The 19763-nt window shown below is 37.4% G+C and overlaps 1 protein-coding gene across 1 annotated transcript in view; it reads left to right on the forward strand.

Moving 5' to 3' along the window:
* The window catches only part of LOC150081436 (superoxide dismutase [Cu-Zn]-like), a 69167-nt gene that overhangs the window by 8740 nt on the left and 40664 nt on the right, over positions 1-19763 (forward strand). Inside the window, exon 2 of the mRNA XM_090379295.1 lies at positions 18402-18510. Within this exon, the coding sequence (XP_090235421.1) occupies positions 18402-18510 (109 nt within the window). The remainder of the gene's footprint in view (positions 1-18401; positions 18511-19763) is intronic.

Below are 19763 nucleotides of genomic sequence, written 5' to 3' on the forward strand. Positions count from 1 at the left end.
GGAGTTGATAAGCTTGCTTTCTTGCCTCATATGCTAATGCTATTACAGGAAATTTGGTATAGTACTCCCCATGGATCTGTGTTACCAGTTTCACAAAAGTTTGCCATGAACTGATCTTATGTTTCATGATTTCCTTACAATATAATTTCCTTTTATTCTTATAATTAACCCTGAACCATTTAACCTCTGAAGGAGGCCAAGAACGAACTTTACTTCTATTTTTTTTCTTCTTTTTACATGCATTAGAGGAAGCTCGGTATAACGCATTCCTAACAAATATTCCATTGCATTCAAAACATTTAACTGCATGCTAGCTTCACCCTCAAATTCTTTTCGTAATTCCTGCTTAAATTTATCCCAATTAATTGATTTGTGTGAAACTCTATTTAAATTTCGTAAACTAGGTACGCAAGTAACTCCTCCCCCCCGTTCAGACTTAATGTAAAGTGTATGGCTCAATGCTCACTTTGAGTAGCTTCTGTCAAGACTCTCCAATCTTTAATCTTATTAGTGATGTTAGCAGATGACAAGGTTATATGAATATTTGATTGCTGAAATGCGGCTCCGGGAGTTCCTCCCAACTCTTAGCCTAGGGGCTTGTGTTTTGATACAAAAACCTCTAGTTTACCGTCCAGTACCACGAGGAGACGGTCCGGGCAGTAAGGAGTGTGAAGCACTGGTGGAACAAACGCTGAGGTAGCTAGATCAACAAGCAGGGTGAGCCCAGTAAAAGAAAAAAAGAGATGTGGGGATTGGAAGTAGGGGATAAAGTGGTAGAAGGATTGCGGGGGGCAGTAGTTCAGGCACCTACCTGGTTGAAGGGGGGGAGGTATTCTTATAAGCTATTCACATAGCTTATAAGATTACATTTTGCTTTTTTGCGGTCTTTCGATGAAGCTTTCCAACCAAAGCCTTCCACTAAAAATTTATTAGTGGGTCAGCAAAATCTCGGGGCCCAATTTTATAAAAGGAAAATGAAGATATTTCGAGCATGTCCGTGCCATGTCATTCTTCTAGTAAGTTCCATCAATGTGAACAACTAAGAATTCATATCTGATAAGTGCTGTTTGCTGCTCGAAGAGTGAAATGAAATTCTGTATCTGAATCACGACATCCCACAGGATATAGCCATCTAGAAATGGTATTAACTCATGGCATAGTGTTATGTGTTTCTGATATCGACGGAAGAACCGAACTTTTTCTCCGAAGTACTGTTTCTCTCACTTGTTGAATGGAACAACGTTTAAAAACAACTTGCTCGAGGGTATCCAGATCAATATGCACTTTTACGTATAATGTTAACTCTTGCAACTACGCTTCAGAGAAAGTTAAAATTAATTGCTCTTAACGTTAATTCAGGAGATGAAAGAATAAGCACAGTAATTGTCTATAAATGAATTATCAAAAAGGAAAAAAAAGATTAAAGATATGGAAAATTCCAATCGAAAAAAAAAAATAAATAAGTAAGGTTATTAGTTAATGTAAACAAACATATATTTGTTTACCGCTTTCTTTTAACAGTTTTAACCACACGATTTATGCCGATTACTTTCATGAGCGTCGTGTATCTTCTTTTTGTGCTTGTTGAATTACAATCATATTAGAAAATCCGTTACCTATAAATATTTATCGATCTGCACGTCACTTACTCGATGTACAGTACTTTGCTTTCTCTGCTACAATGATGTATTATCAAATTTCAACGTCGAATTAAAAATGACCCCAGGGGCTCACTGGTGAGTATGGGCTTGGCACACCCAGGGTCCTGAGCTGGATATCACCATTCTTCTTTTTCTTGGTGATTCCGGGGTAATTCAGAAATTGTTTTTTTTTTTTTTTTGGCTGGTGCAGCATAAGCCTCAGGCTTCCTTGCACTATATGGCTAATGATAATAACTGGATTCTGTACCGCTTTTCTTTTCTTTTTTTTATGAAGTGTTTAGCAATGACGTCACACTATCCACGCGACTGGTGAGAAATGTGATGTGAAATTAAAACTATAGCATACGGGGCCACGGTAGTCTTGTGGCAACGTTGCTGGCTTGCTGAATAGCTGATCGAGGTTCGATTCTAGCTGCTTCCCTTATGGGAATTTTCCCAGGGGTTTTCCATTCAGCATTGAGTTTGGCGGTCTCAAACCGTGGTCATGAGGTTTTTCACCGGGATTGACTCCGGTTTTCCCCTCACAACAGGCAAACCGCCCTTCGCGACGAGGGACACACACGAAAATTTCATAGGGCTAGGGACGCGTGTAGACTAAACTTCGCAGCGTTTTCGCTGCGGACTTTACTCTTGAGGGAAGGGGGTTAGTGGGGCAGCCGCGCTACCATCTTAAGGTGGGTTTGCGGGCAGTCTATTTAACAGACATGTTCTGCTTCTTTAAAAGATTAGTGTACTTAAAAGAATGCATTCTGTGGCATGTACTAAGGCAGTGGATTTCAGCTGCAGCTAAAACACGAATTATTAGGCTGTTCAGCAAAAATCAATTGCTGGGGTTTGCAACCGCTGCAAAATATAAATTTATTGTAAAGAGTTAACGAAATAATGCTTTCTGCTGTAATTTACGATTACAGGAGAAATTACATTTAATATTTAAAATACACCTATGGATCCTGATATTTCATTGCTGGAAAATAAAATTTATAATTAAAAAATATGTATACATGGACTATCTATTTATCTATATATAGCAGGGTCGGCAACCTGCGGCCCTTTAACTTTTAGCCCACTTGAAATGGAGTTAGAGGATTTAAAAATCAAGGACATGTGGAGTGCAAGACTAAAATTGAGGATTTGGAGAGGCAAAAGGCTGCCCTATACAAATGGACGGCGATAGATAAGTTAAAAAAGCAAGACCAAATTGTGTTCGATGCATGGAGTAGCTTACCGGACACGTATATAAATTTGAAAATATTTGCCTTTGGACTTCTCTCAGTTTTTGGTTCGACGAATTTCTGCGGGAAAATATCTTCGAATTTAAACTATTTTAAAAATAAATCAAGAAACCGTCTGAACAATGGAGTCTCTCAGCATGTTTAAAGATGAAAATTACGGCATATTTGCCTGATATTGAGATACTCGCTCAAGAAATTCAGCGGCAAAAGTCACATTTATTCGTACCTAATTGGATGCTTAAGTTTTATTCAGTATTAATATATAATATTTCACTATATATATATATATATATATATATATATATATATATATATATATTTTTTTTTAATAAAACACCTTCCACTCTATTCAGTTGAGGTGCGGCTCTTCGGATTATCTCTCTTTTTTTTTTTAATTAATTAGATCAAAAATGGCTCTTCACTCAAAAAAGGTTGCCAACCTCTGATATATAGATATACATTAAACTTTCAAAAAAATATGGTAATATCTTTATTAAAAACCATATCTTATATCCCATCTTCCGCAAGCCCTGAATAGCTAATTACACCACAAGGTTTTTTTTGAGGACATTTTCGTGTGTTATGGTCTCTTTGGTTTTTCCCGCGAACGATTGAAAGCAATGGTAGGGTAGGGTCAGCTGGTATGGGGTACCAACTGGTACCCCATCTTAGGGGATACCATTGTACCCCCTAAAACCAAAAATAACAGGTAGGTAAGCATTAGGCAATTGGCGACTTTTTTTTTTTTTTTTTTTTGTGAATCTATTTGTTAACAAAAAATCCTGGCTACGCGCCACTGATTGAAAGGTGCGTCTTATACGTTTTCTTGGGTTCGCAATTTTCGTTTATTTACAAGGAAAATAAAAGAAATCCAAAACATTTTGTATTTTAGTATATGGTTTTTTTAGATAATCATAAATGCAGGAAATTATTTTTAATTCTTTCTGAAAACGCGTTAAAAGTAAAAACATATCAAATACAGCTAGAGCCGTGCAAGCTCCATCAGAATTAGAGGTTCGGTGACAAGTCGGAACTGCTCATCATAATAAGATTCACGACAGGTTGGAGCTGGCAGTGACTTGCGAGCTGACCGTGATTCGCGATGCTAATGTAAAGGATTAAAGCATTCACATTATTATTATCCATACATATAGTGCAAGAGCCTGAGGCTTTTGTTGCACCAGCCAAAAAAAAAAAAAAAAAAATCATGAGTTACCCTGTGTGAGAGAGAGCAGAGCCAGAAGTAGCAGGGAATTACCAAGGAAGAGCAGAATGATGATATCCAGCTCAGGACCCTGGATGTGCCAAGCCCTTACTCACCAGATGTATTCCAGATATATATAATTCATAGAACATTTATTCATGTTATATATAATTTACATAATTTTTTTTCCATATATTTAAAATTATTGTGTGTGTGTGTGTGTGTGTGTGTGTGTATGTATGTATATATATGTGTATATATATATATATACACACACACAGTATGAAATTAAAAGTTAGGATTTTTAAAAAGACAAACAACTATACTACAAAGATAATGGTGGTTATGTCTCAGAGACCATTGTAACTAAAATGACAGTCTCCTCTAGAAGTACAAATGCATCCCTTTCCAAGTAGATGCATCTCTGCACCCATCAATTTTATCTTATTTCTTGTGGATTTGACACTCCATCTATGGTGGGGGGGGAGAGTAATAGTCTCCTTGGATGTTATGCATTTGTACTACTAGGGATGAGTGTTACCTTAATTTGTTTTTATTTTTTGAGTTTTAATTATTGTTAGGGTTTTCCTGGTACTCGCTTATAGTGCTATCCACCTTTAATGCTCTGTTTCTTCTGGTCTCTTGGTCAAATCTATTTAGTGTTAGGTATTTTTTAATGGTTATAAGCATTCCTGTTTGAATGCTTTCCCACTCATGTCACTCTTTTTAAGGTGCCCAGAACAATAAACCGAGATATAACTCCTTCCTCAATTCTTGGCTTTGGAAAGGAATGATAAAGAATAAATTCTAGGAATTGTTAACCATACAGTTTGGTTTACTTAATAGAAATCATTCGTGGTACAAATGACATTTATTTCGTATTTAACTTGAACCTTTGAAGGTAGAAAGGCCACTCTTGATTTTGTCTAGATATGCGCAGGGCCATACTTATATACAGGCATATGAGGCGCTGGCCTTAGGCCTTGCATGGCCTCTGTAATTTAAAATTTTAAAGTGATCTTTTATTGCCACGTTTGTGTTTAAATAGATCGGTAAAAATAATGTTTTTTTTCTGATTATATTTATATATGTAATTTTTGTCTTTTTGGACTGTGGACCTCTGGTATCTTTAAAGGGGGCCCTGTAAGAGCACCTCGGTCCCCCGAGAAGTACAAGTACGGTCCTGGATATGCATCATTGCATTCAGATGCTCACTTCAGTTTCTTCTACATTCAACATTATTTTCCTTGCTAGTACAGTAATTGGTGTATCTCTCTCTCTCTCTCTCTCTCTCTCTCTCTCTCTCTCTCTCTCTCTCTCTCTGCATCAATAAATTTTATAAATGATGGCTTTATTATTATAGTAATACTGCATTTATTATGTTTAAATAGTAATTCAAGACATTTAGTTAATGTAGTATATATATTCTTTAATTTTCATTCTTTTTAAACATAAAAAAAGGCTGAAGGTGCTAGAAAAGAGAAAGCATAGCCCATTAATATTTTGGTAGATAGCATTTTTTTTTTTTTTTTTTTTTTTTTGTTTTCTTCACAGCATTTATGAAATAATGCTTTATATAGAAAGTTGAAAACTTGCACACTTAATGAAAAATGACTTCCAAAAAGTGGATGTATGCAAACAAATCAATGTGTGCAGTAATGAGTAGATTTGATGGAAATTAAAGATGAATAAGGCAAATCTGAAGGAAAGGCAGGCTGTTAGATTAGAAGGCTTTGTATGTGATATGACTAATAAGTTGAATTGAAGATGAAGTATAAGTAAGAATAATGGTTAAAATATAAAGAAAAAATGGATACATAAGAGGAACAGAAGTAAGAGCAAATGGTGCTGAAAAAGGAAAATAAAGTGTGGTAAAGGAGGTGTAAAGTAATGTATAAAAACGGACCCGGAGATAGCATAGAGAAAAGGATAGTAATAGCATCCACACTGTCATTGTGTTACCTTAATAGCTCAGTGGATGGAAAAATGAAGTATGGAAAGCAAAGAGATAAAGAAAAGAATAGAATTTTTGGAATACTTGGGCAAACTAGGAGTGTAACTTCCCAACCTCTTAGAGAGGACCCTGGCTAAGAAAGCATTAATAGAAAAAGATGTTGGTACCATATGCCTATAAGAAAGCACTGTAAAGGCTGTAATGAGGGAAATATAATTTTTTAAATGAGTACATATTGCATCAATAAAGGTATAAATATTAACTATTGGAACTATATAAGAAAAGCATAATGATGCAAAGCAAGTTAAAGCCAAGTAAAATAAACATAAGTAGAAATAGATCAAACTAATGGAAGGAAGCTGATTGAAAGATGAGAGCAAATTAAATATGCCAAAGTTATAATAAATTAAAAGATGAAGGGTACATAGAAGTATTTAAATATAAAAAAAAATCAGGACATGGGAAAACAAAAGTATGTATCTGTGTAAATATCTGATTGCAAAAAAGAAAGTAGAGTAAACACCTTATATCTCTCCAAATATCAATACTTGGAAATGTAAGGTATTTACTCTACTTTCATCTAGATTGTGTATATGTAACATATTTCACTAATCTTCCCCATAAACTAATAATTGTGTGTGTGTCTTTGCACTTTTATCAAACCCGTTCGTATGTATGATCAGAATGAAGAAACAGTTTTGGGGGAAATTGATAGTGAGCGGGAAAAAATGCACATTGCTTTTCAAAACCTTGGTATTATTTTATATATGCATTTTAATTCTTTAAATTGTATATTACCGTATTTCCCCATGTATAAGACGCACCTTAATTTTGGGGCCCGAAATTTCAAAAAAAATGTATTACATAAAGTTATTGAACTCAAGTTTTATTCATCATAAAATTCATACAACTCATCACTGTCAAAACTCCCATCCATTAGCTTGTCCTCATCTGTGTCTGATGACGAATCACTGTCTTCATATATTGCCTCGTCCTCAGTTCCATCTATGGCATTTGAAATGCCACACTTCTTAAATGACTTGATAACGATCTCAATCTTGATATTATCCCAGGATCTTTACACCCAGGTACAAACTTCTCCTATAGTTGATTTCTTCACTCTTCCTGCTGGTGTCAAATTGTCCCCAGAAGACTTCATCCATTGGTTCCATTCATCTCTCATGGCAGCTTTGAAGGGTTTGTTAATGCTGACATCAAGTGGTTGGAGCTGGGATGTCAAGCGTCCAGGTATGATGGCAAGTTTTGTTTTTTGCTCTGCAGCAATCTTTTTTGTATTTTTTGTTATGTGTGCCCTGAACGATCAAGCACCAATAGGGCAGGTTTGCATAAGAGCCCACCTGGTCTCTGCTCCAAACTTTCTCAAACCAGATCTTCATCCCATCCTGATCCATCCAACACTTGTCATGAACGTGGACAATCACTCCTTGAGGAATGTCTTCTTTTGGCATTGTTTTGCATTTGAAAATCAGCATAGGAGGCAGCTTGGTTCCGTCGGCACAACAAGCTAGAACAACTGTATAATGGCTCTTTTCATGTCCACTTGTCTTCACAGTTACAGTTTTCACCCCCTTCTTATCAACAGTTCTGTTACTTGGGACATCAAATTGAAGGCGGACTTCATCCATATTTGCAATCTGTCCCAACTCAAACTGATGTGTCTTCTGACATTGAATGACAAAACGATGAAATTCAAGGACCTTCTGCTCATAGCTTTCGGGCATCTTTTGGGCAAGTCTGGTGCGTGTACGCATGCTTAGTCCATTCTGTTTCATGAACCTGAAGCACCAATTGTATCCTCCTTTGAAATCAGTAACTTCTTTTTCATCAGCAATTCTTCTTGCCTCATGCTGAACCATCTTTGTGGACACAGGAATTCCAATTGCCCTTTGCTCTTCAATCCATATCTTCAATTCCCTCTCTAAATCAGGCCATTTTGCTGACTTACCTCTCATGGCCTTCTTCTTCCGTGGCGTTTTCAGTAGGGTTTCTTCGTCTCGTAGCCAGTCTCGGATTGTTTTCTCAGTTGGAGGAGGACCAAACTTACGTTCAGCAGCACAATTTCCATTCACTTTTGCAAACTGGATCACTTTTAACTTGAATTCAGCACTGTACGAAAATCTTTTCTGAGCCATTTCTAGGCAGAACGTGGCAAAACATAACCTAATATACCGGTAACAAGTGCGAAACAATGAGTGCAAAGACAATAAGCACGAAAAAGCGGGAAATGCAAGTAAAAAAATCTACAACCACTGTTATAAGACGCACCCAGTTTTTAGAACCCAAATTTTTCGAAAAAAGGTGCATCTTATACATGGGGAAATATGGTAATTTGCTTTGTACATGTACTATATAATGATCTATTAAAATTCTATCTTAATTTTTAATTAATGTTAACATGTATCATTATTTGTTATATCAACTCTCCATGATAAACAGAATATGTCCATTGTTAAATTAATATATTTTAATGTATTTTAGCATCTTTTAAATTTCATGATACCTTTTGGGCATAAATAAAATTTTATAGGTTTTTCAACAATATATATTTCCCCCAGGGGCTCACATCTGGTGAGTATGGGCTTGGCACACCCAGGGTCCTGAGCTGGATATCATTCTTCTCTTTCTTGGTGATTCCTTTCTACTTCTCTCTCTCTCTCTCTCTCTCTCTCAGGGTAACCCAAGGATTTTTTTGGCTGGTGCAGCATAAGCTTCAGGCTTCCTTGCACCATATGGTTAATAATAATAATAAAAATCTGGATGTTTGGTTGTCTTGACAAACATTTATAGAACAAAATGTTGAGACAACATGGGTAGTAGCCCATTGAAACAGAACTCGGGTGCTAAAGCAAACAATCTTGGCACCCAGGATAATGCCAAAATATGCCACCACCCCAAAAAAGGGAGCTTTTATATTCCTCCCCCACCTTGCCATGTTACTTTATCTGGTCACCCTGTATTTATGTATATAAAATGATAATAAAGGGGAAGAAAGATAAGAGTAACAAAAAAAACATACATTGTATAGAAAAAATTATACATAATATGTAGCCATGCAAAATGTGTATACAGGCAATCCCCGTATAACTCTACAACATGGTTTCGCTCTAACATGATTGATAAATTGCGGCAATCCTCGCACAACATGGTACTTATATAATACGGTTTTGCTCTAACATGGTTAGAGAATTTCAGTAAACCTCGTATAACAGGGTATTTTTGAGCTTTTGTGCGAGGAAAACCCTGCTATTATGTTGGATGTAATTTTTCAATGTTTCCACTCTGTTTGAATCTCTGCTCTTGACTCGCTAGTCAAAAAAAAAATTATTGAGAAATCCCTGTATTTTATTTTGTTTGGAAATTCCAGTGTTACATTCTATGCTATTGAACTTGTACTTGTTGAACTTGTGGAAAAATCTAGATTTCAAAGTTTTATTACTATTGGACAGCACACCAGGCCATCCAAACATTGGAGTTATATTCCTACACCACAGTTGTACTGGTTTAATACAACTTCTTTCATTCAGCATTAGATCAAGGCATTATATCCACCTTTAAAACTCATTTCATTAGAAAATCAATACAATGTATTTTGGAAAAAATTGATTCCAAATCTATTGAAGTAATGGAGGCATGGAAACATTTCTCAATTGTGGACTGTATCAGAATTTCAGCTTTGTCGCAGAAAGAAGTAAAACCATCAATGTTAAATGTGTGCGGAAAAATGTATGGCCAGAGTCAGTTCATTCAGAAAATATTATCGAACACGGAGAAAACAGAATCAGTGCAATAGTAGAACTTACTATGTTGGTAGGAGGGGAAGGTTTGGATGATATGATTACTGAAGCCCTCGTGGATAGCACAGTTGATAGAATCGCCCTCCTCCCCACACTGGCTGAAAAAGACCTAAGTTTGAATCCCGTCGATGAAGGGAGGAATTTTTACGGGTCTTTTTTCACAACATGGCTGAGTTTGTGGGGCTTGGGCGAGAGTAGCACGATTTTTTTTCTCCTGGAAACTCGGGTTTTTCATCCAGCCAAACAGAAAATCGACCTCATGCCACATGCAGTTTATAGACTATACAGAGAGTGACATGGCCTTAGTCGCCGATGGTCCCAAAAAAAATAGATATGACTACTGAAGATGTTCAAGAATTAGTGGTAGAAAAAGAAGCCGGCATAGTGGATTTGGTGCAAATGGCATTGGAAGTAAAATCAAATCAATTCAGATGATAATATTGCAGATAAATTCTGAAATTCCAAATTTTACACAAAAAATCATAGCAGAAGGCTAAAGTTAGCCGAGCAATTAGAATCTTGTTTTTTGAATGCAGATTGTTGAATGAAAGGAGCCCAAAGTTCAAAAGGGAGCTTCAAAAATGCTTAGTTCCATACGATGAAATTCACAAAGATTTATCAAGTAAAAGCAAACAAACCCAATTACTGATTTTTTAAAGAGAGCAGAAGATACACGAAATTTAGTATGGTGTATTTTTGTTCGTTTTGTTAATGAAATAGCGCATTTTTTTAGCTTTTGGAACGTAACCCCCCTTTTTGTAATTTTTCTTAGTCCCATTTAACATGCTTTCGCACAACACGACAATTTACAGGAACCTAATAACAGTGTTATACGAGAGTTGCCTGTATGTTTTTTTGTGTTTTTATATATATATATACACATCGAGTGATCACTGAATTATGACCACCTACCTAATACCATGTTGGGCCACTGTTCACACAGATAAGAGCTGCTATTTACCTAGGCATTGACATCAACCAGATGTCTGTAGGGATGCTACCTGCAAGGCTTTCCATAGTTTCAGACTAGATTACAGTTGCATGTCCATATGCTTCACATCCAATTCCAAAAAAAACATCCCACAGGTGTTCGATTGGATTGAGGTCAGGTGAATTTGGAGGTCCCGAAGTACTCGTGCACAGTACAGGCCTGATGACATGGTGCATTATTGTCTTAGAACAGTGGTTCTGAAAAGTGGTCACAGACAGTTTTATTAAATTCTGTACAGTGGGATCAACTGACGATGTTACCAACAGTAAATTCTAAGTGGGAAGCATTCAAGGAATTAGCATTAGCATTAGCATTAGTAGAGGCATTTGATGCAAGAAAGCAAGCTTATGCAGCATCAGCCAAAAAAAATAAAAAAATAAATAAAAAATAACCACTTCCACTTCACCCTTCTGTTCGTTCAAAATACCGGTCCAGCTGAGCCTCAAACTTATTTAGGCCATCAACTGCCACGACAAGGAATGGAAGTCTATTCCACCAACCATAATCGTGGATGCTACTAAAAGTTTCATACCTAATTAAGAAATATTGTTCAAGGTTTAGGCCTAAATGGTTATCAAATGAACTAATGAGACTCATAATAGAGAAGAAAAATGCATGGGATGCATATAAATTATCAAGCGACTCAGAAGCCTATGGCAGATATAAGCTAGTCTGTAATCAGGTCACAAAGGAGGTTAGGCAGGCGAAGGCAGATTACGAGAAATCTTTGGCAAAAGATGCTAAGAAAAACAGCAAGGATTTCTTTACTTATATAAACTCTAAAAGGAAGGGGATGAATCTGATTGGTCCACTTGACATCGATGGTTCGACTGTTGATGATCCTGCTCAGATAGCAAACAAACTGAATGAGTATTTTGCATCTACATTCACACATGAGTTATTAAGGTTATCAAATTGTAGCAGGGTACTTAATGATTTTGTAATAACTGAGAGCAAAGTGGAGGAGAAATTGTTGAAGTTAAACATAAGAAAAGCACCTGGGGTAGATGGGATCTATCCAGTTATATTAAAGGAGGTGGCAAAGCAACTAAGCAAACCCTTAGCCATAATTATGAGAGCATCCTTGGACACAAGGGAAGTCCCCACAGACTGGAGATGTGCAAATGTATCCCCAATTCACAAAGGGGGATACAAGGGTGACACAAGTAATTACAGACCAAATAGTTTAACTTCTGTTCTGGGTAATAATGGAGTCACTGGTTAAAGATGCATTGCAGGATCATCTAAACAAGACTGCAGAAATAATTCAGACACAGCATGGGTTTGTTAAGGGAAAGTCTTGTCTGACAAATTTGATTGGTTATTATGATGTGGTTACAAAGGAACTGGATGCAAAAAATATTTTTGATATCATATATTTGGATTTCAGGAAAGCTTTTGACACTGTTGCACATGGAAGACTATTGGAGCAGAATGGTATTAAGGGTAAGTTGCTACAATGGATAAAAGGATGGTTAAGTGGGAGAAGACAGAGGGTGGTAATCAATGGGTGCTGCTCTTCGTGGACTAATGTTATTAGTGGAGTCCCACAGGGTTCAGTGTTGGGTCCACTGTTGTTTTGTATATTTATCAATGATATTGATGAAGGTATATGTGTCGAAGTTTGCAGATGATACAAAGGTTGGCAGGGTTGTTAATGACATAAATGGCAGTGTGTTACTGCAACAGGATCTAGATAATTTGGGCAGATGGGCTAAGAAGTGGCAACTGAAGTTTAACCTTGACAAATGCAAAGTACTGCATATGGGTAGAAGTAACTTGAGAGAAAGGTACCAACTGTGTGGTACTACGCTTAAGGTGGTAGAAAATGAAAAATACCTGGGAGTAATTGTGCAGTCAGATATGAAGTTTTCTGAGCAATGTAGACAGGCTGCCAGGGCAGGTCATGGGGTTTTGTCAATGATATATAGGAATTTTGCTAGCAGGGAAAAGGAGGTGATTGTCCCTCTATATAAGGCAATGGTCAGGCCACGCCTTGAGTACTGCGTACAGGTCTGGAGGCCTCATTTTAGGAAGGATGTCGATTTGCTTGAGTGTGTACAGAGAAGGGCAACAAGATTGGTGAGGGGAATGAAGGGATCCTCTTACCAAGAGAGGCTTAAGTTCCGCAAATTGCAGTGGCTGGAGACCAGGCACCTGCGCAGTGATCTGATTGAGGTGTATAAGGGCTTGAATGGGTTGAGCACGCTGAATTCTGATGGGATCCTTCCACTTGTTCAGATTACAAACCAAAGGGGGCATAAATTCAAATTAAGAAAAGACAGATGTAGAATAGATGTGTGGAAATTTGCCTTTAGCCAGCGGGTGGTTAATTGCTGGAAAAAACTTCCATCTGTCGTTGTGGAAGTTGATAGGTTGAATAAATTTAAGGAGGAACTGGACAGGCATTTGGAGGGAATGGTGTGTTTTTTTTTGGCTGATGCTGCATAAGCTCATACACTTGCTTTCTTGTATCACATGCCACTACTACTACTGAGATCTACAGACCCTTTCATAAATTAAAAGTGTGTGTGTGTGTGTGTGTGTGTAAAATTCAAAGTTTTATGTTTTAAACAACAACTTTATTCTTATTTTTACAATATATAATAATAATAATAACTTTATGCTACCCACAGAACAAATAATTTAACCAGTTCCAGAGGGCTTGTTTCGTGTAACCCCCCCCTGGAACTCGTCTGTGGACCCCAGTTTGGGAAATGCTGTCTTAGAAGAGTCTGTCTGTCCAGGGAAAAAAAAAATTAAATATGGCTGGGTGCACATCGTCTCCTAAGAACTACCAGTAGACTTCACCGGTGAAATGTTGGGCCATATAAATCAGAGGTCCACGTTTTTCCAGCAAAACTTGCTCCTAGTAAGCAAACCACCGCCACCAGTCTGGATAGTGGGCACAATGGACTAGTGTTGTTTACACCACACATGAAGGCCTTGGTCAGTGTGTTGCACCAGGTGTTTGGACCCATTTCCAGTCTTCCAGCATGTTGACATCAGAGCATTTGCCTTCAATGATAATCAGAGTGAGAAGAGGGAGTCTCTTGTATGATCTGTTGTGGAGCCCCATATGTCTCAGTGTGTGGCACATCGCCATGTCAGATATTGTTCTTGCGTTCTCCATATTGTAATGTGATGTCAACTGTCACACAGTGAATTGCCATTGAGCCTGTACAAAGAATTGTGCCCTTTGCTCACCATGAGCATTCGCCTTGCATATCCCTTATAGTTCTATTGATGGGAGGTGGGTGGACCTGTTCGACACTATTCTTTGTAATAGTAATAGAGGCACAAGATGCAAGAAAGAAAGTGTATGAGCTTATGTAGCATCAGCCAAAAAAAAAAAAAAAAATTCGCACAACCATTCCGTCTAAACATTTGTCCAGTTCCTCCTTGAATTTATTTAAGCTATCAACTTCCACAACGACAGATGGAAGTTTGTTCCAGCAATTAATCACAATCTGGCTAAAGGCAAATTCTGCACATCTGTTCCACAACTGTCTTTCCTCAATTTGAATTTATGTCTCTATTTTATGTGGAAGAATCCCATCAGAATTTGGCATGCTCAACCCATTCAAGGTCTTATACACCTTAATCAGATCACCTTGCAGGTGCCTAGTCTCCAGCTGCTGCAATGAGGCCTCCAGACCTGTATGCAGTACTCAAGGCGTGGCCTGACCATTGCCTTATATAGAGGGACAATCACCTCCTTTTCCCTGCTAGCAAAATTCCTATATATCATTGACAAAACCCCATGATCCACTCTGGCAGCATGTCTGCATTGCTCAGAAAACTTCATGTCTGCCTGCACAATTACTCAGAGTTCTCTTTCATTTTCTACCACCCTAAGTATAGTACAACACAGTTGATACGTTTCTCTGGGGTTACTTAACGATATGCAGTGCTTTGCATTTGTCAATGATAAACTTCAGTTGCCACTTCTCAGCCCATCTGCCCAAATTTTCTAAATCCTATTGCAGTAGCATACTGTCATTAACGACCCTGCCAACCTTTGTATCATATGCAAACTTCGACACTAAGCCTGATATCCCTTCAACAATATCATTGATAAATATACAAAACAGTGGGCCCAACACTAAACCCTGTGGGACTCCACTAATAACATTAGTCCACAAAGAGCAGCATCCATTGATTACCACTCTGTCTTCTCCCACTCAACCACCCTTTTATCCAGTGTAGCAACTTACTCTTAGTACCATTCTGCTCCAATTTTTACAGTAGTCTTCCATGTGCAGCAGTGTCAAAAGCTTTCCTGAAATCCAAGTATATGATATCAAAATGATTTTTTGCATCTAGTCCCTTTGTAACTACATCATAGTATCTAAGCAAATTTGTCAGACAAGACTTTCCCTTAACAAACCCATGCTGTGTCTGAATTATTGCTGCAGTCTTGTGTAGATGATCCTACAATGCATCTTTAACCAGCGACTCCATTATTTTACCCGGAACAGAAGTTAAACTAACTGGTCTGTAATTACTCGTTTCACCTTTTGATTCCCCTTTGTGAATTGGGGATACATCTGCACATCTCCAGTCTGTGGGGACTTCCCTTGTGTCCAAGGATGCTCTCATAATTATGGCTAAGGGTTTGCTTAGTTCCTTTGCTACCTCCTTTAATATAACTGGATAGATCCCATCCACCCCAGGTGCCTTTCTTATGTTTAACTTCAACAATTTCTCCTCCGCTTTGCTCTCAGTTATTAGAAAATCATTAAGCACCCTGTTACAGTTTGATAAACTTCTGGAATTTTCTTCCCTTAACTCATGCAGCAATGTAGATGCAAAATACTCATTCAGTTTGTTAGCTATCTGAGCCGGATCATCAACAGGATGCAAAGAAAAACAGTAAAGAGTTCTTTTCTTATGTAAACTCTAGAAGGAAGGGTATGAATCAGATTGGTCCACTTGATATCGATGGTTCAACTGTTGATGATCCTGCTCAGGTAGCTAACAAACTAAATGAATATTTTGCATCGACATTCACACATGAGGAGTTATTCAGCGAGGGGAATGCCAGAGGTGTATTCAACTCTGGCAGTTAGCTAGATAATCTTGTAATAACTGAAAGTAAAGTGGAGGAGAAATTGTTGAAGAGAAACACAAGGAAGGCACCTGGGGTGGATGGGATCTATCCAGTTATATTAAAGGACACAGCAAAGGAAGTAAGCAAACCCTTAGCCATAATTAAGAGAGCTTCCTTGGACTCAGGGGAGGTACCCATAGACTGGAGATGTGCAAATGTGACCCCAATTCACAAAGGGGGATCAAAGGCTGACACAAGTAATTATAGACCTGTGAGTTTAACTTCTGTTCCAGGAAAATTAATGGAGGAACTGGTTAAAGAAGCACTGCAGGATCATCTAGACAAGACTTCAGTTATAGCTCGACACAGCATGGTTTTGTTAAGGGGAAGTCTTGCCTGACCAATTTGATTGGATAATATGATGCAGTCACAAAAGAACTGGATGCAGGGAATAACTTTGATATTATTTACTTGGATCTTAGGAAGGCTTTTGATACTGTTGAACATGCAAGACTGCTGCACAAATTGGAGCAGTGTGGCATTGGAGGCAAATTGCTGCTATGGATAAAGGGCTGGTTGAGGGGGAGAAGACAGAGAATGGTAATCAATGGACACTGCTCATCGTGGACTAATGTTATTAGTGGAGTCCCTCAGGGTTCCGTGTTGGGTCCATTATTGTTTTCTGTATTTATGAATAATATTGATGATGGTATATCAAGCTTAATGTCCAAGTTTGCAGACGATACAAAAGTTGGCAGGGTTGTTAAGGACACTACTGACGCTAAGCTGCTGCAACAGGATCTGGAAAGGATGGGCTGAGAGGTGGCAAATGAAATTTAACATTGACAAATGTAAAGTACTACATATGGGAAACAGCAACCCCAGAGCAACATATCAACTCTGTGGTACTACACTGACAGTGGTAGAGAATGAAAAGGACCTGGGGGTAATTGTGCAGGCAGATATGAAGTTCTGTGAGCAGTGCAGATGGGCTGCAAGAGTAGCTCATGGTGTCTTGTTAATGATATACAGGAATTTTTCTAGCAGGGATAAGGAGGTGATTATTCCCTTGTATAAGGCAATGGTCAGGCTACACCTTGCGTACTGTATACAGGTCTGGAGGCCTCATTTCAAGAAGGATGTAGAGCTGCTGGAACGAGTACAGAGAAGGGCAACAAGGTTAGTGAATGGAACAAAGGGTTGCTCTTACAAAGAAAGGCTTAAGTTTTGCAAATTACAGTGTCTGGAGACTAGGCACTGGCGAAGTGTTCTGATAGAGGTGTATAAAGCCTTGAATGGTTTGAGCATGCTCAATGCTGATGGGATTCTGCCTCTTGCTCAGAATAATCACCTGAGAGGGCATAAATTCAAATTGAGGAAAGACAGATGTTGGATAGATGTGTGGAAATTTGTCTTTAGCCAGCGGGTAGTTGGTTGGTGGAACAGACTTCCATCCCTTGTTGTGGAAGTTGATAGCCTAAATAAATTTAAGGCTCAGCTGGACAGGTATTTCGAATGAACGGAGGGGTGAAGTGGAATTTTTTTTTTTTTTTTTTTTTTTTCTGGCTGATGCTGCATAAGCTTGCTTTCTTGCATCATATGCTAATGCTAACAGTTGAACCATCAATATCGAGTGGACCAATCTGATTCATCCCCTTCCTTTTAGAGTTTTATATAAGTAAAGAAGTCCTTTTGTTTTTCTTAGCATCCTTTGCCAAAGATTTCTTGTAATCTGCCTTCACTTGCCTAATCTCCTTTGACTTGATTACAGACTAGCTTATATCTGCCATAGGCTTCTGTGTCACCTGATAATTTATATGCATCCATGCATTTTTCTTCTCTGTCACGAGTCTCATTAGTTCATCTGACATCCATTTAGGCCTAACTAAATCTTGAATAATATTTCTTAATTGGTATGAAAAGCCTAATAGCTTCCACGATTAATTCCGTGAATGCTTTCCACTTAGAATTTGCTGTTGGTAACATCAGCAGTTGGTCCCACTGTGAGAAACTGACAAATCTACCATTTCCGATAAAGAAACACCTGATGCACGGCTCTCACAATCGTGCCCTTTTGAAACTGTGATATCTTTATTACATCTCATAACTACTACTTTATCACTTTGACTTGCACGACCAGATGCAGATTACCACTGCTGTAGCATATGAAGCTGTTTGGCATTTTTATAATGCAAGCTATGTGGCATAGTCCATTACAGATGGGGTACTCATAATTCAGTAATTATTATTATTAGCTATATGGTGCAAGGAAGCTTGAGGCTTATGCTGCACCATCCAAAAAAATATATAAATAAATGAGAGAGAGAGAGAGAGAGAGAGAGAGAGAGAGAGAGAGAGAGAGAGAGAGAGAGAGAGAGAGAGAGAGAGAGAGAGAGAGAGAGAGAGAGACCTATTTAGGTGAGTTTTAAAATACAGAAATGTAAACCTAAAAAGAAAGCAAAAGTTGCTAACATATTAATTCTTTCTCAAGGAGGGTGGCTATCGTAAAACTCTCCCTATATACCTGTACGGAAGTGTAAGTGGCTTAGCTCCTGGCCTTCATGGATTTCATGTGCATGAAAGTGGAAACTTGACAAATGGTAACTATGAGTTTTTCCCACCCCCAAATATTTCTATGTATTATTAACTCTGAATCATTAATATTGCATACATTTTCAAGTTATTTTAGAGAATTAAAATAATCATCATTTCTTGTTAAATGTGTATTTTTCAGTATTAAATGCCATAGAAATTAATAAAATATTTGATGATACTCTGTTATTAACAGAAAAAAAACAGAAAAAACTATAGCCTCTTTAAGAAACTTGTATTGCTGAATCTTAAATGAACAAAAATTTAGACAGGATAGAATTTTTTTTTTTCTAAATTGAATTTTAGGCCCAGAAGAAAATTCTCATTACCTTGATCCATTGCAATTATTTTATTCCAAGCTTTGATCTAGTAGCCATATTAAACAAATACAGCTAATGCCAAAATTGTGTAGAATTAACTTAAAGAAATGCACATACACTGGATGACAATAACAGCAATTTGTATAATTCTAAATGTTGCCTTCTTAACAATGTGAATATGAAAAAGGTAAGCATAAGTAGTCCAATAAAAGAATAAACAGATAAAGAAGACATAACCATTCTCCTGCGAAGAATAGGCTTAATATATTCATCTTACAAAAATTCGGTTAATAGTATTACAAAGTTCATTTTCACTCCATGAGAAATAAATATATTGTTATTTTGTATGTTTAATACAAATCTTGGCACAGTTGTCTGATTATTGCCTCTGGCCACCTGATTCCCTGCTCCCCGAAGGATGGCATTGACTTGTTGTTAGAATTCACTTTTGTGTAAACACAAAACCAGTTTATGATAGCTACAATGTAATTTGTAGAACTAAGTGCACTCTGAAAAACATCATTGTGAAGATGAGCTGTTAAATTAAAAGAATAAAAACAGTTTTTCTAAGTTGACATACACTCCCTCGATCTCTATGGAAAAAGGTCAGTTGCAATTGTTATACCAATTCAAAGAGTCGTTTGCTATAGTATAATCTATTTTTTGTGCCATTTTTATCCGTGCTGATGTCTTTTTTTTGGATCTTGTGTTTAAATTAATTTAAAATTTGTTTATATTAAATCTTATCTATCTAGCTGTGTTATGGTGACAAAATGTAAATGGACAGAATTAAGCCTGCAAATTAAACTGAAAATTATATAAGAGGCTGATGGGATGGATCAAAGTGAAATGGACATTGCAAAGGAATACAACATCCCTTTACCTACAATAATAAAAAACTTGAAGTTCGTGATACTGGAGCAGCGATAAAAAAACGGGAA

Source organism: Mastigoproctus giganteus, chromosome 8, assembly GCF_048544385.1.
Source record: "Mastigoproctus giganteus isolate SK-2022 chromosome 8, ASM4854438v1, whole genome shotgun sequence".
In the NCBI taxonomy this organism is placed as follows: Eukaryota; Metazoa; Arthropoda; class Arachnida; order Uropygi; family Thelyphonidae; genus Mastigoproctus; species Mastigoproctus giganteus.